This window comes from Mastigoproctus giganteus, chromosome 1, assembly GCF_048544385.1.
Source record: "Mastigoproctus giganteus isolate SK-2022 chromosome 1, ASM4854438v1, whole genome shotgun sequence".
Classification (NCBI taxonomy): Eukaryota; Metazoa; Arthropoda; class Arachnida; order Uropygi; family Thelyphonidae; genus Mastigoproctus; species Mastigoproctus giganteus.
Window position 1 is genome coordinate 170819521 of NC_143575.1, and position 13336 is coordinate 170832856.

Consider the following 13336-nt stretch of genomic DNA (forward strand, 5'->3'; position numbering starts at 1 on the left):
TGCATCAATTTCAGTGACCTCCTGAGTTGCTTATTTCACTTTTTGGTGATATATCCCATATATGCCCATGTTTAACCTGGCAGTGGTGATGGTGGTGGTGCTGCTGGACCAGTGAGGTTCTTCTCAAAATATTACCCTGTGTTAACTGTTGATCAAAGATTTGAAATCTGAAAATGTTTTCTACTTTCCCAAATATAGACAACCTGTAACTCTGAGAGTAGTTTTTGAAGTAATTTTTTTGCAGAGTAATCATGTGTGAAGGTGTAGAGACCATTCTTGCAACTATACAAGAATGGATGCCTGAAGAGTGGTGTGACTCTACAAAGTTTTGAATTTTATTTGTTTCTGGTTCAATTTTATTTACATTTACTCTGCCAATGGTTGCAGTGGAAGGTCCATAGAAAGCCTAGCAAATGGTAGATGAGTCAAACAGATATTTAATGATATTTACAAGCAAACTTGAAACTGGGGGATTTTTAAAGTATCAGGACTGTGAAATAAGTGATATATATTGATCTCAGACAAGTGTTTATTAGAAAAGCTAATAAACAGATTAAATGAGATTAAAGGAAGGCAAGGCTCAGGGAAGATGGTATATATTCGAATGTAATTAAAAAGGCTGCATATGAGTGTCATCATCATCATCAGCCATTTTCAATCCACTGCAGGATGAAGGTCTCTCCAGCAACTTTCCAGTTCCTTCTGTTTTGAGCACTGGCCATCCATTTACTACCCACAAACTCATGAATTTCATCTATCCATCTCCGCCTTTGTCTTCCAGATTTTCTTCTAGCTCCTCTTGGATACCATTCTGTTATTTTTTTAGTCTGTCTGTCATCATGTCTTCGAGCTATGTGTCCTGCCCAAGACCATTTTAGTTCTTTAGTTTTGATAAGAATGTCCTTTACTTGAGTTTGCTGCCTAATCCATGTGTTTCTCTTCTTATCTAACAGTCTGATTCCCAATATGATTCGTTCCATTCTTCGCTGTGTAGTTCTCAGCTTCTCTTCCATTCTTTTGGTGAGTGCCCAAGTTTCACTTCCATAAGTCATGGTGGGAAGTATACATTGGTTCATTATTTTACGTTTCAGACAAACTGGGATATTGCTCTTCAGTATGTGACTATATTTCCTGAATGCTATCCATCCAAAATTTATTCTTCTCTTGACTTCCAGCCATTTATCATTATTACAGCTAATAACTTGTCCCAGATAAGTATATGACTCCACCTTTTCAATTACTGCTCCTTCAATCATTATTTTCCTTTCTGTGGAATACTTGTTCATCATTACTTTTGTTTTAGCCATATTCATCTTTAGTCCAAAATCCTTACTAGCTGTGCATAACTGATTAAGATTTTCCTCTAATTCTTTGGGATCGTGGCTTATGACCACAATGTCATCTGCAAATCGTAAATGGTTTAGGTACTCTCCGTTCACATTGACTCCTTTCTGCGACCAGTCTAATCTTCTGAAAGCTTCCTCAAGGGCAGCAGTAAACAGCTTCGGAGATATTGTGTCTCCTTGTCGAACTCCTTTCTCAATTTTAAATTTCCTACTGTCTTTGTCTAGTCTAATAAAGGAGGTAGCACTATCATATATTTTCTTCAAAATCATAATATATGGGGTATCAATGCCTTGTCTTTCCAGTGCCCGAAACATTGCCTTATGCTGTATTGAGTCAAATGCCTTTTCATAATCCACAAATGCCAGGCATAATGGTGTTTTATATTCATTTGCTTTCTCCATTAGCTGTGATATTACGTGAAGGTGATCCATAGTTGAGAATCCTGTCCTAAAGCCAGCTTGCTCTTTCGGTTGATTCTCATCAAGTATTCTTTCTAATCTGTTAGTAATGACCCTTGTGAACAACTTGTAGATGTGGGATAACAAGCTAAATGCACTTTGTGAAGAGCCTTGCCAATTTTTGTGTTATGTCTGTTCCTCCCAATTTTAACAACTCTACAGTAACTTCATCTTCCCCCACATATGAGTGTATCAAACTGTAATTGAACTCCAAGAAGATTTTCTTGGACTGTAGAAGTACAGATGTCTCCCCAGTCCACAAAGGTGGTACCAAAGAGGAGGTTGGTAACTATAGGTCAGTGAAGATCATGGAGTCTGTGGTTGATGATGCTATTCAGGACAATCTGGATAAGAATGGAATCTTGAATAGATCCAAGTATGGATCTATTCAAGATTCTATTCATTAAGGGGAGGTCACACCTGATGAATCTGGTAAATTGCTACATAGATCATAGTGATTGAGCAGTTGGAATGCAGGTAACAATTTTGACATTATGCATCTAGACTTTAGTAAAGCTTTTGATATCATCCCCCATGGAAGGCTGCTATATAAACTGCAAGAAGTTAGAATTACTGGTAGGCATTTTGCAGGCATTTCTAAATTTTATAAATGATACTGATGAAGGTATCCAAAGTAAGCTGTCAGTCTGCTCATCATTTGAAGGTGGGAAGGACAGTTAAACAATTCGAGCAAGGCCATGATGCTTCAAAAACACACCAGTTGCAATATGGTCCAAAAAAGGGCCTTTGCTAAGAAGGATGTCTTTTTCCCCTCTTTACAGGTGATGATTAGAGGCTGTGCGAGGGAGGCTGAGCAGTATAAAATTACTGATTTTGAAATTGCAGATGACTTTGTTAAAAAAACTTTCGAGCATAAAGGCAAGTAAGGCTCCTGGAGTTGATGGTATATACCCAATAATTTTGAGGGAGGATACCAGAGAGTGTATTGAACCATTGAGGTTAATTATTGGGACATCTTTGGACTGGGGAAGTACCAATGTATTGCCAATACACAAAGGCAGCTCTTAGAGTTTGCAACTACAGGCTGGTTAGTGGTTGAGAAAGTGCTTCAGTGGTTGAGAAAATCTTAGAGGCAATAGTTAAGAGTGCAATCCAAGGACATTTAGATAGAAATGGCATTCAGAAGAAACACACACAACATGGTTTTGGCACCTCCGTAGCCAGGTGGGCAGGAGCAACAGTGCGTAGCACACGCTTCTTATTTAGACCGGGGTTCGAGCCCGTGACCACCAAATACGGAGGATGCAGAAAGGTCAGGGAATGGCCACCGCATATCCCCGGAACAATATGGCCTTAGTTGCTAATGCTCCTAAAAACCAAATAACAAACAACAACAACAAACAACATGGTTTTGTTAAGGGAAAATCATTTTTAACTAACCTAGTAAGCTATTTTAACACAGTTACTCATGTGCTGGATGTAGGGAACAATTTTGACATAGTTTATTTGGATTTTAACAAAGCATTTGACTCAATGCCTCATGAGGAGTTATTGTATAAGCTGGAACATGTTGGGATTACTGGAAAGATTCTCAGATGGATTGCTTAGTCACTGCAGGGCAGAAGGTAGAGAATTGTGTTTAATGGATATTCTTCTGATTGGAGTAATGTCAGAAGTGGCATCTCCCAAGTACTGGTTCTTAGACCACCGTTGTGTTTGATTTTCATAAAAGACATCAATGAAGGAATAGTAGGTGTGATGTCAAAATCTGCAGACAAATAAAGATTGGTAGAATTGTTAATGATCAGTGCCAAGCAGCGCTCATTCCAGATGACTTGAACAGGTTTTAAGAATGGTCAGAATAGTGGCAGCTGTTTTAATGCAGCAAAATGCAAGGTCTTACACTTGGTTAATAGCAACCCCAAAATAAATTATACATGATAGGGTTGAATTAAAAACAGTTGAGGTATAAAGGGATGGAGTTACAAAACATGCATATATAAAGTTTTCTGAGCATTGTAAATGGTTGCCAGGAAAGCCCATCGTGTCAATTGATGATTTATCGAACATTATCCTGTAGATATAGGGAGGTCATAATCCCACTGTATAAGGCAATTGTAAGACTGCATTTGGTATACTGTGTCCGAGTGCACAGACAGCTGAAAAAGACATTAAGCTTCTTAAAAGGGTCCAAAGGCAAGCATTTCTCATTGACAAAAGGGTGCCTATAGCAGAAAAGACTATGTGGGCTACTGAGCTTGGCAATCGGGCATCTCAGAGGGGGACCTGGTTGAGGTTTATAAGGCCCTGAGAGGGTTTAGTAAAATGAATGAAGGTGGCATTTTTGCTGGTATAAAGAATTCCAGAACTAGTTGCCATAAATTCAAATTTTATAAAATATATAATCCAAGGAAATAACAGAAGATAGGATCTCATGAAGTTCCCCTGTGGGCAGTGGATTATTGAACATTAGATTAAGCTGCATCCTGGTGGTGGGGGAAGTGAGTCTGACTAAGTTTAAAGCAGAATTGGGTTATTTGCTTGTGGGAATGGGAATAGTATGAATATTCTGTTTTATTTGAATTTTTATTATTTTATTTATCTGTTTATTTTTGGCTGATGTAGATGAAGTTTGCTTCCCTGTATCAATAGACCTTATTAATGCTATTCTTATAAATAGTTAGTCCCAGAAAACAGAGAAATCAGAGATTTCTGTCTTCAGTCAACAATTAATGTGAATTGTAACACCCAACACTTATCAAAGTTTCTCTGTGCCAAAGCCTCCAAAGTTGGCACAATTTTCAATCTGTTTTTGATTTTTCACATAGTGAACAGTATACTCTTAGGAATACCAAATTGTTAGCGATATCGATCTTAGAACATATGCCACTATCTACTTGTAAAATCTTGATTTTGTCTGTGATTGGCAAAACCGTCCTCTTCATAGGAGCCATACTGATAAACCAGCTGTCTCTACATATTGTATAATGAAATGAACTTCTAGTCAAAGTTAATTTCATTACACCAATGAGCATGAGAAATTGCCAGTAAGCATAGAAAAGTGCCAGTGAGTGATTTCTCAGTGTCAGCTTGTAAGCTCATCATTAGCTTCAATATTCTTTCAGTTTGAAATGTGGATATTGTAATAGAAAAGTAAAAAACAAGATAAGAGCATTGAAAATTTTTGGGTCTTTATAGAGAATTCATTTATCTTTCAGAATCATTATAACAAATGTAAAATAGTTTTAGATTTATGGAAAATCAGCCAGGAAGTTTAAAGACTCAACTATAAAGAGCTTCAACTGTATAATAAAAGTTCTTTATAAGAAATTAGTTTCTAATATTTAATAATCTTTTTTTGCAACTTTATTTGTAAATTAATGAGAATGAAAAAAAAAAAATAATAAACTTTTTTTTTTCTGATTTACAAGGTTAAAGACTATATTATTAAAGGAACAAATGACCTTGTTGAATTAGGAAAAAGTTTATCATACTTCAAAGGAGGACTTCCATTAGCTACAGAATGGCTTAATAATAACAGTGTTGCACGATCTACAGCAAAACTTTCTGCATATTTCTCTATGTGCAATCCAAAGAAAGAAAGACATAGAAGAAAGGTGGTAATAACTGGTAATAATTGGCTTATTTTCTTATTATTCCTATTACATCCATAAGAATTGGTGAAATTTGTGTTACAATTAAACCTGATGTTTGAACGTGTGTAGCAAAGTACTGTGTCATCATAACGTTTTGAATCTTATAACAGGGTTTGGTTATTTTCATACTTTAAATTTCAAAATTTCTCCTATTTTTCAAATAGTAATAATAGGTAGAATATAGCATTAGCATTAGTAAAGGCACATGATGCAAGAAAGCAAGCTTATATAGCATCAGCCAAAAAAAAAAACCAAAAAAAACCTTCTTCTCATTTTGCCCATCCACTCGCTCCAATTGTTTGTCTAGTTCTGCCTTGAATCTATTTAAGCTATCAACTTTTACAATGACAGATGGAAGTTTATTCCAGCAATTGACCACCTGCTAGCTAAAGGCAAACTTCCGCACATCTATCCTACAACTGGCTGACCGGGTGGGTAAAGTGCCTTCCTAGCAACCCAAAGGTTGCGGGTTCGAATCCTGCCTCGGGCTTGGATCAGAGTAGAAAATGCAAAAACCTTGGGAGGTGCAATATGGCCACAGAAGATGATGCGCCAACAGCTAACATAAAAAAAATCCTACAACTGTCTTTCCTCAATTTGAATTTATGTCTTCTCAGGTGATTATTCTGAGCAAGAGGGAAAATCCCATCAGCATTGAGCATACTAAAAAACCATTCAAGGCTTTATACACCTCAATCAGATCACCTTGCAGGGCCTAGTCTCCACACAATGTAATTTGCAAAACTTAGCCTTTCTTCGTAAGAGTAACCCTTTGTTCCATTCACTTATCTTGTGGCCCTTCTCTGTACTCGTTCCAGCAGCTCTACATCCTTCTTGAAATGAGGCCTCCACACCTCTATACAATACTCAAGGTGTGGCCTTACCACTGCCTTATACAAGGGGATAATCACATCCTTATCCCTGCTAGAAAAATTCCTGTATATCATTGACAAGACACTACGAGCTACTCTTGCAGACCATCTGCACTGCTCAGAAAACTTCTTATCTACCTGCACAATTAACCCCAGGTTCTTTTCATTCTCTACCACTGTCAGTGTAGTCCCACACAATTAATATGTTACTCTGGCGGTTACTGCTTCCTGTATGCAGTACTTTACATTTGTCAATGTTAAACTTCAGTTGCCACCTCTCGGCCCATCTGCTCAACTTTTGTAGATCCTGTTGCAGCAGCATACTGTTATTAGTGTCATTAACAACCCTGCTGACCTTTGTATCACCTGCAAACTTGGACATTAAGCTTGATATACCATCATCAATATTATTTATAAATACAGAAAACAATAATGGACCCAATACTGAACCCTGGTGGACTCCACTAATAACATTAGTTTACGAAGAGCAGTGTCCATTGATTACCACTGTCTGTCTTCTTCCACTCAACCAATCCCTTTATCCATAGCAGCAATTTGCCTCCAACGTCACACTACTCCAATTTGTGCAGCAGTCTTCCAGGTGCAACAGTATTAAAAGCCTTTCTAAGATTCAAATATATGATATCAAAATTATTCTTTGCATCCAGTTACTTTGTGACCACATCATGGTATCAAATCAAATTGGTCAGATAAGACTTCCCTCTTAACAAACCCATGCTGAGTCCAAGCTATAACTGAAGTCTTGTATAGATGATCCTGCAGTGCTTCTTTAACTAGTGCCTCCATTAATTTCCCTGGAACAGAAGTTGAACTAACAGGTTTGTAATTACCCGTGTCTCACCACGCGCCTCCGTAGCCAGGTGGGAAGGAGCAGCAGTGCGTCGCACACTCTTCTTGATTAGACCGGGGTTCGAGCCCGTCACCACCAAATACGGAGGATGCGGAAAGGTCAGGGAATGACCACCGCATATCCCGGAGCAATATGGCCTTAGTTGCTAATGCTCCTAAAAACCAAATAACAACATAACAACAGTGTCTCACCTCGATCCTCCTTTGTGGATTGGGGTCACATTTGCACATCTCCAGTCCATGAGTACCTTCCCTGAATCCAAGGAAGCTCTCATAATTATGGCTAACTATGCTGGCTAAGGCTTTGCTTACTTCCTTTGCTGCCTCCTTTAATATAACTATAATATGGCCTTAGTTGCTAATGCTCCAAATAACAACAACTCTTCCTTAATATAACTAGATAGATCCCATCCGCCCCTTGTGCCTTTCTTATGTTTATCTTCAACAATTTCTCCTCCACTTTGCTCTCAGTTATTACAAAATCATCTAGCTCACTGCCAGAGTTTAATTCACTTCTGGCATTTACCTCCCTGAATAACTCCTTATGTGTGAATGTAGATTCAAAATACTCATTTAGTTTGTTAGCTACCTGAGCAGGATCATCAACAGTTGAACCATCGATATGAAGTGGACCAATCTGATTCGTCTCCTTCTAGAGTTTACGTAAGTAAAGAACTCTTTGCTATTTTTCTTTGAATCCTTTGCCAAGGATTTCTCATAATCTGCCTTCGCCTGCCTAATCTCCTTTGTGACTTGGTTACAGACCAGCTTATAACTATCATAGGCTTTTGTGTCACCATTAATTTATATGTATCCCATGCATTTTTCTTCTCTGCCACATGTTTCATTAGTTCATCTGACATCCATTTAAGCCTAAACCTTGAACAATATTTCTTAGTTAGTATGAAAAGCTTAGTAGCTTCCAAGATTAATTCTTTGAATGCTTTCTATTTTGAATTGGTTGTTGGTAACATCATCAGTTGGTCCCACTGTATAGAATTTAAATACTGTCTCAGACCACCATAGTCACTTTTACGCCGACTGGGCTAGCCGGGTGGGTCAAGTGCCTGCCTGGCAACCCAAAGGTTGCGGGTTCGATTCCCGCCTTGGGCTTGGATTAGTGTACTGCAAAAAACCTTGGGAGGTGCATTATGACCACAGAAGCCTATGCACCAACAACTACTACCAAAAAAAAAAAAAAAAAAAGTCACTTTTATGAAAGCAAAAACCTTTCCCTTTACACCTGATGGTAGTTACCTCTTTGAATAAATCCCACTTCAGCACACTGTTATCACTGCTGTAGAAAACAATCATGTAATAATTAATCCACAAAAGCCTTGCTAGTGTGTGTGACCAACCCACAAATTCCAGTGAATATCTGGGAAATTAAAATCCCCCATTATAAGACACTCTGATTTACTGGCCCACTCTATTTCTCTGTACAGTTGTTTATTATACTCCTCAGAGTCATTAGGCCTAGAACAAACTCCTACTGTCAATTTTGCTTTCCAAGTGCTTATGTCACACCAAACTGACGACACTTCACTGTCCAGCCATTTTAACTGGCTGTACTTCCTTGATTTTATGTGTTTCTTAACTAATAGCATAACCCCACCCTCCCTTCCTATCTTGTCTACCCTTACTGTACATATTGTACTCACCAAATTCCAGTTCTGCATTCATTATATCTGTGTGACACCACGTCTGTGATATACCAACAATATCTGCCTTTGATATTTTGACCAACACCTCAAATTCATCAACCAAACTCCTAGCATTGGTGTACACACAAGTATACATGCAACTGTTTCTATTCTTAGCTACCTTAACACATACCATGTATTTACTTGTTCCGCAATGACTACCAGTAGTCTCTGAAATCCCATGCACTTTGTTTTCCAGGCTGCTGCTCATTCCAATAGAAGCAGTGCAAGGATCACTTTCACCTCTGCCAGCAGCTACCGTTAATCTATTAGCCAGTGTATCTCTCCAAGCTAGCAATTTTTCGACTCATGTAATGCTGCCTCGACAGCATCAGCAGATATTCTTGCACCCTTTCTATTTAAGTGTATTCCATCCCTGTAGAAGCAGTCTCTCCTGTTAACAAGGACAGATTGGGCTGAGAAAAATTCTACCCCTTGAGCCTTGCACAATCTCTCCAACGCCTTTTTAGCCAGGTGGGCAGAAGCAGCGGTGCGTAGCACACGCTTCTTGATTAGACCGGGCTTTGAGCCCATGACCACCAAATACAGAGGATGCAGAAAGATCAGGGAATGACCACCGCATATCCCCGGAGCAATATGGCCTTAGTTGCTAATGCTCCTAAAAACCAAACAACAAACAGACAATCTCTCCAGGGCCAAATTGATCGACACAGTTCTCGTCATATACTCCCTCCTATCGTGTCTGGGCAGAATTGCAGACACTTTCAAATTCAACCCTAATTCACGGCTTTTTTTCAACATTCACCTGTACTTGTTAAGTAATTCCACCAGTCTTCTACTCTTAATATCATTTGTGCCAACGTTTACCACAATATCACCTTTTGTGCCCTTAAAAAATGATATCTACTCTACAACTTCATCGACCTTTGCCCCTGGCAGATATACCCTGGTCCTGTTCCACCTATCCTTTTGAGGCACCTTCATAGCCAAGTGGGCAGGAGCAGCAGTGCTTAGCACTCGCTTCTTGATTAGACCGGGGTTCAAGCCTGTGACCACCAAATAAGGAGGATGCGGAAAGGTCAGGGAATGGCCACCGCATATCCCCGCAGCAATATGGACTTAGTTGCTAATGCTCCTAAAAACCAAATAACAACAACAACCTATCCTTTTTACACAATATGTTCCCCGTTTCTCTGAAAATAGAGTCATCGACAACAACTAGTTCCTTTGGGACCAGTGCATTCTGCCTTGGGGGTTGCTGCTGTGTTGCGTGATGTTCAAGTGCAAGCTCTGGCATTGATGTGGGTAGCTGAGAGCTTGATGGGCCCTCAATTTAAATCCTTCGAGGGCATCCACCCTGTCCAAGCTCTCATATAGACCCTTAACAATGCTGATTTTATGCCTGATTTCTTCACACTCCTTACATTGTGCACGCACACGTGAAGTCATTTCCCTTGGCAATATCATGTCCCGTTCCTGATTGATCCACAAACATGAAACAAGCGGTAAATTTCAAAAGGATGTGATTCAGAGGACAACCTTCCCCCCCTCAGTTCTCCCCTGAGCCACAGCACTCCCGTTATCTTGAGCCTTTTGCTTTGCTTCTCTGGTCTCAGTCTTGATTTCGATTCAATTTCAAATAAAATTTCAATTTAAATACAAAAATATAACCCTAAACTTATATCCCAATGCAATTTTAACACTATATATATATACATATATTTCAATATCCCATATATTTCAAAATAATATGTATAATAGGTATTCCTCAATTATTACTTTTCCATTTGATCTGCTTTGTTAATTGTCTTATAAAGGAAGAAGTTTTGCCCTAAACTAATAAAATAATGTGTTTTCTTTAAACATAATTTAGGCAGTTATTAAAAATATGAATTTAAAATCAGCAGGCTCTTTCAGAGAACAGCTTGAATTGTTGATGCTCATCAGCTTATGTAAATAATTCAAGCGGCAATGCAGCAGAACATCCGGGTGCCATTTTCACAAGTGAAAACAAAAAGCTAGCATAAATAACTGGAGTGCCTATAACAAAGAACACAATTGTTTCATTTTCACAAGTGATACTCTCTGCTGTTCTTTGTAAAACCCTTTTCCTTAGCAACAAATTGCACAATGTCCCAAGAAGGCAGTTGAGTGTGAACAAGAGCAAGCAGGCATGCTGTAAGGTTTTATTTTAAAAGAAATTTAAAAATATACTTTTTCATCATAAAAAATGAATTGCTCACAGTTGATTTCATAATAGATTGAAAATGTAGGTGACATTGAAAAGTGAACAATTTTTAATGACATCTTGCCAAAAGGAGTAAAAAACAACACATTCCATAGTGAAATAGTGATTGTGTGCCCGTTTAGTGTTAATATAATTGGATAGATTCCCTCACCACCAAATTCATATTTACTTTCAGTCTCAATAATTTCTCTTTTATATTCCTTTCAGTCATAAAATCATTTAGCTCCTGGTTAGAATTAAATATACTTCTGGTATCCCCTCCCCAAAAACTTCTTCACATGAGAATTCAGATGCAAAATACTTATTTTCAGTACCTGTATAAGTCATCAATAGTTGTTAAATAACCATTGGGACTAACATAATTCATCTCTTTCCTTCTAGTGTTAACATATCCAAGGAATGTTTTTTGAACTCTTAACCAAACATATCTCATAATCTGCCTTAGCATGTGTAACCCCTGAGTAATTTAGTTATAGGCTACTTTATACTTACTGTAGGATTCTGCTTTCCTTTGCACTCTGAAGACTTCTCATAATGTGCCCTAAGATGCCTAACTGCTTGATTATAAACTAGTTTTTACTTACTGTAGAAACTATTCTGTCCGGCCCTGTGTTCCCTGACAGTTTATAATCATTCCATGCATTTTTTCTCATCAGTTCATCTGATATCCATTTAGTTTTAAGCCTTGAACAATATCTCTTCATTGACATAAAGCTTAATAACTTCTGTGATAGCTCTGATATAGTTGGGTGACCAAGTGCAAGAGTGATGCACACAATTTTGAGTGGATTGTGGTTCAAGCCTATGTGATTGCTAAATACAGTTAATGATTGTATGCATTGTCAGAATAATTAATTGTAAACTACTTTGACTTAGTTGTCATGCTGGAATATAAACAAAACAGTTTATTTCCTGTGCACTCTCATGTTTCGCATTTGCTAACATCTCATGGTCCCACTGAAAAAAAATTTAAAAATTGTGACCATTGTAAAAATTATGAAAGGAGTTTGATAATTTCTGCTTGTTAACATATGCTGATGGTTTGGTATCGATCTTCTATGGAAACTTCTGTGCCTGACTGCAAAGAAATGCAAATTTTGTTATGCAGCAGTTGTTAAGCTGGACCAAAGATAATAAATTGAAACTCTCAACTGTGAAGATCAGAATGATGGTATTCAAAAGTTCTATCTCTTTGACAAGACCCCCCCCATGTTATTGAATATACATATTTGAATGTAAACTTACCAACATTTGACTGTTAGAAACCACAACCTAAAGAATGTAATTATAAATAATGATTGTTACATGTGAATGAGCAAATATAGATAAAAAAAGATATAGTAATCATATATACTTTTTTCTGGGTGCTATAAATAAAGATTTCACTCAAATTGTTTTGTGATTTTATTGCTAAGAACAAAAATTGACACACAGCGAAGCTCACATATGTACAAGGGCTGGTATGAAAGTAATGCCTCGTAATTTTTTCCTTTCAAATGTGGCATCATAGATCATTTCTCATGTCGGCTGACCGGGTGTACCACTGATTCTAGAGTGCTCTGGCGGGTCCTGCCACCTACTTTCCTGGGATTTCAGTAGCTAGGACCAGATTTGAGAATGAGATGATCACTGTTTCTTGAGCAATGGTTGAAATTTTAACAGAGCGTAGGGTTGTTCGCTGATAACTTGTTCTAGGGCCAAATAGGTCGGGCAATAATTTTGATGTATTTAGATTTAGACCTGTGGGGCATATATAAAAAAAAAAAAAAAAACCGTTGTGTAAGAGAAAAGTAAGGGAGGAAGGCAGAAGACTGGAGGGTAGGAAACAGAAGAAAGGGGCCGACAGGGAAGATGGCCCCTGATGACAGTGTGGCATGCCCAGTGCCTCACCAGAGAGAAGAGTGGGGTGGCGGGTGACGAAAAACCACCTCCCCACACACAAAAAAAAAAAAAAATCATTGTGTAAGAGAAAAATGGGGGGTAAAGTACAGATGGTAGGAAACAGAAGAAAGAAGCTGAAAAAAAAAAAAAGAAAAGAAAAAAAAAAAAGAGAGAGAGATACCCCGCAAGTGCAGGGTAGGTACAGCTAGCATGGCTGTACCTACCCTGCACATCTAGCAGCGGAAATCTAGCAGCGTGAGTGCTGCTATGGTGGATGGGTCATGTTCGGGAAGGTCTAGTCCAGGTGTCGTCATTGGGACTCCATTTATTGAATCTGTGTCGCATCCAGACTGAAGGCTGGTCCAGTAGTCTATGATAA

General features: G+C 38.3%; 1 protein-coding gene across 1 annotated transcript in view; it reads left to right on the top strand.

Moving 5' to 3' along the window:
• The window catches only part of Mettl4 (Methyltransferase like 4), an 87338-nt gene that overhangs the window by 15627 nt on the left and 58375 nt on the right, over positions 1 to 13336 (top strand). Inside the window, exon 3 of the mRNA XM_090389788.1 lies at positions 5198 to 5396. Coding sequence (XP_090245914.1) covers positions 5198 to 5396 — 199 coding nt within the window. The remainder of the gene's footprint in view (positions 1 to 5197; positions 5397 to 13336) is intronic.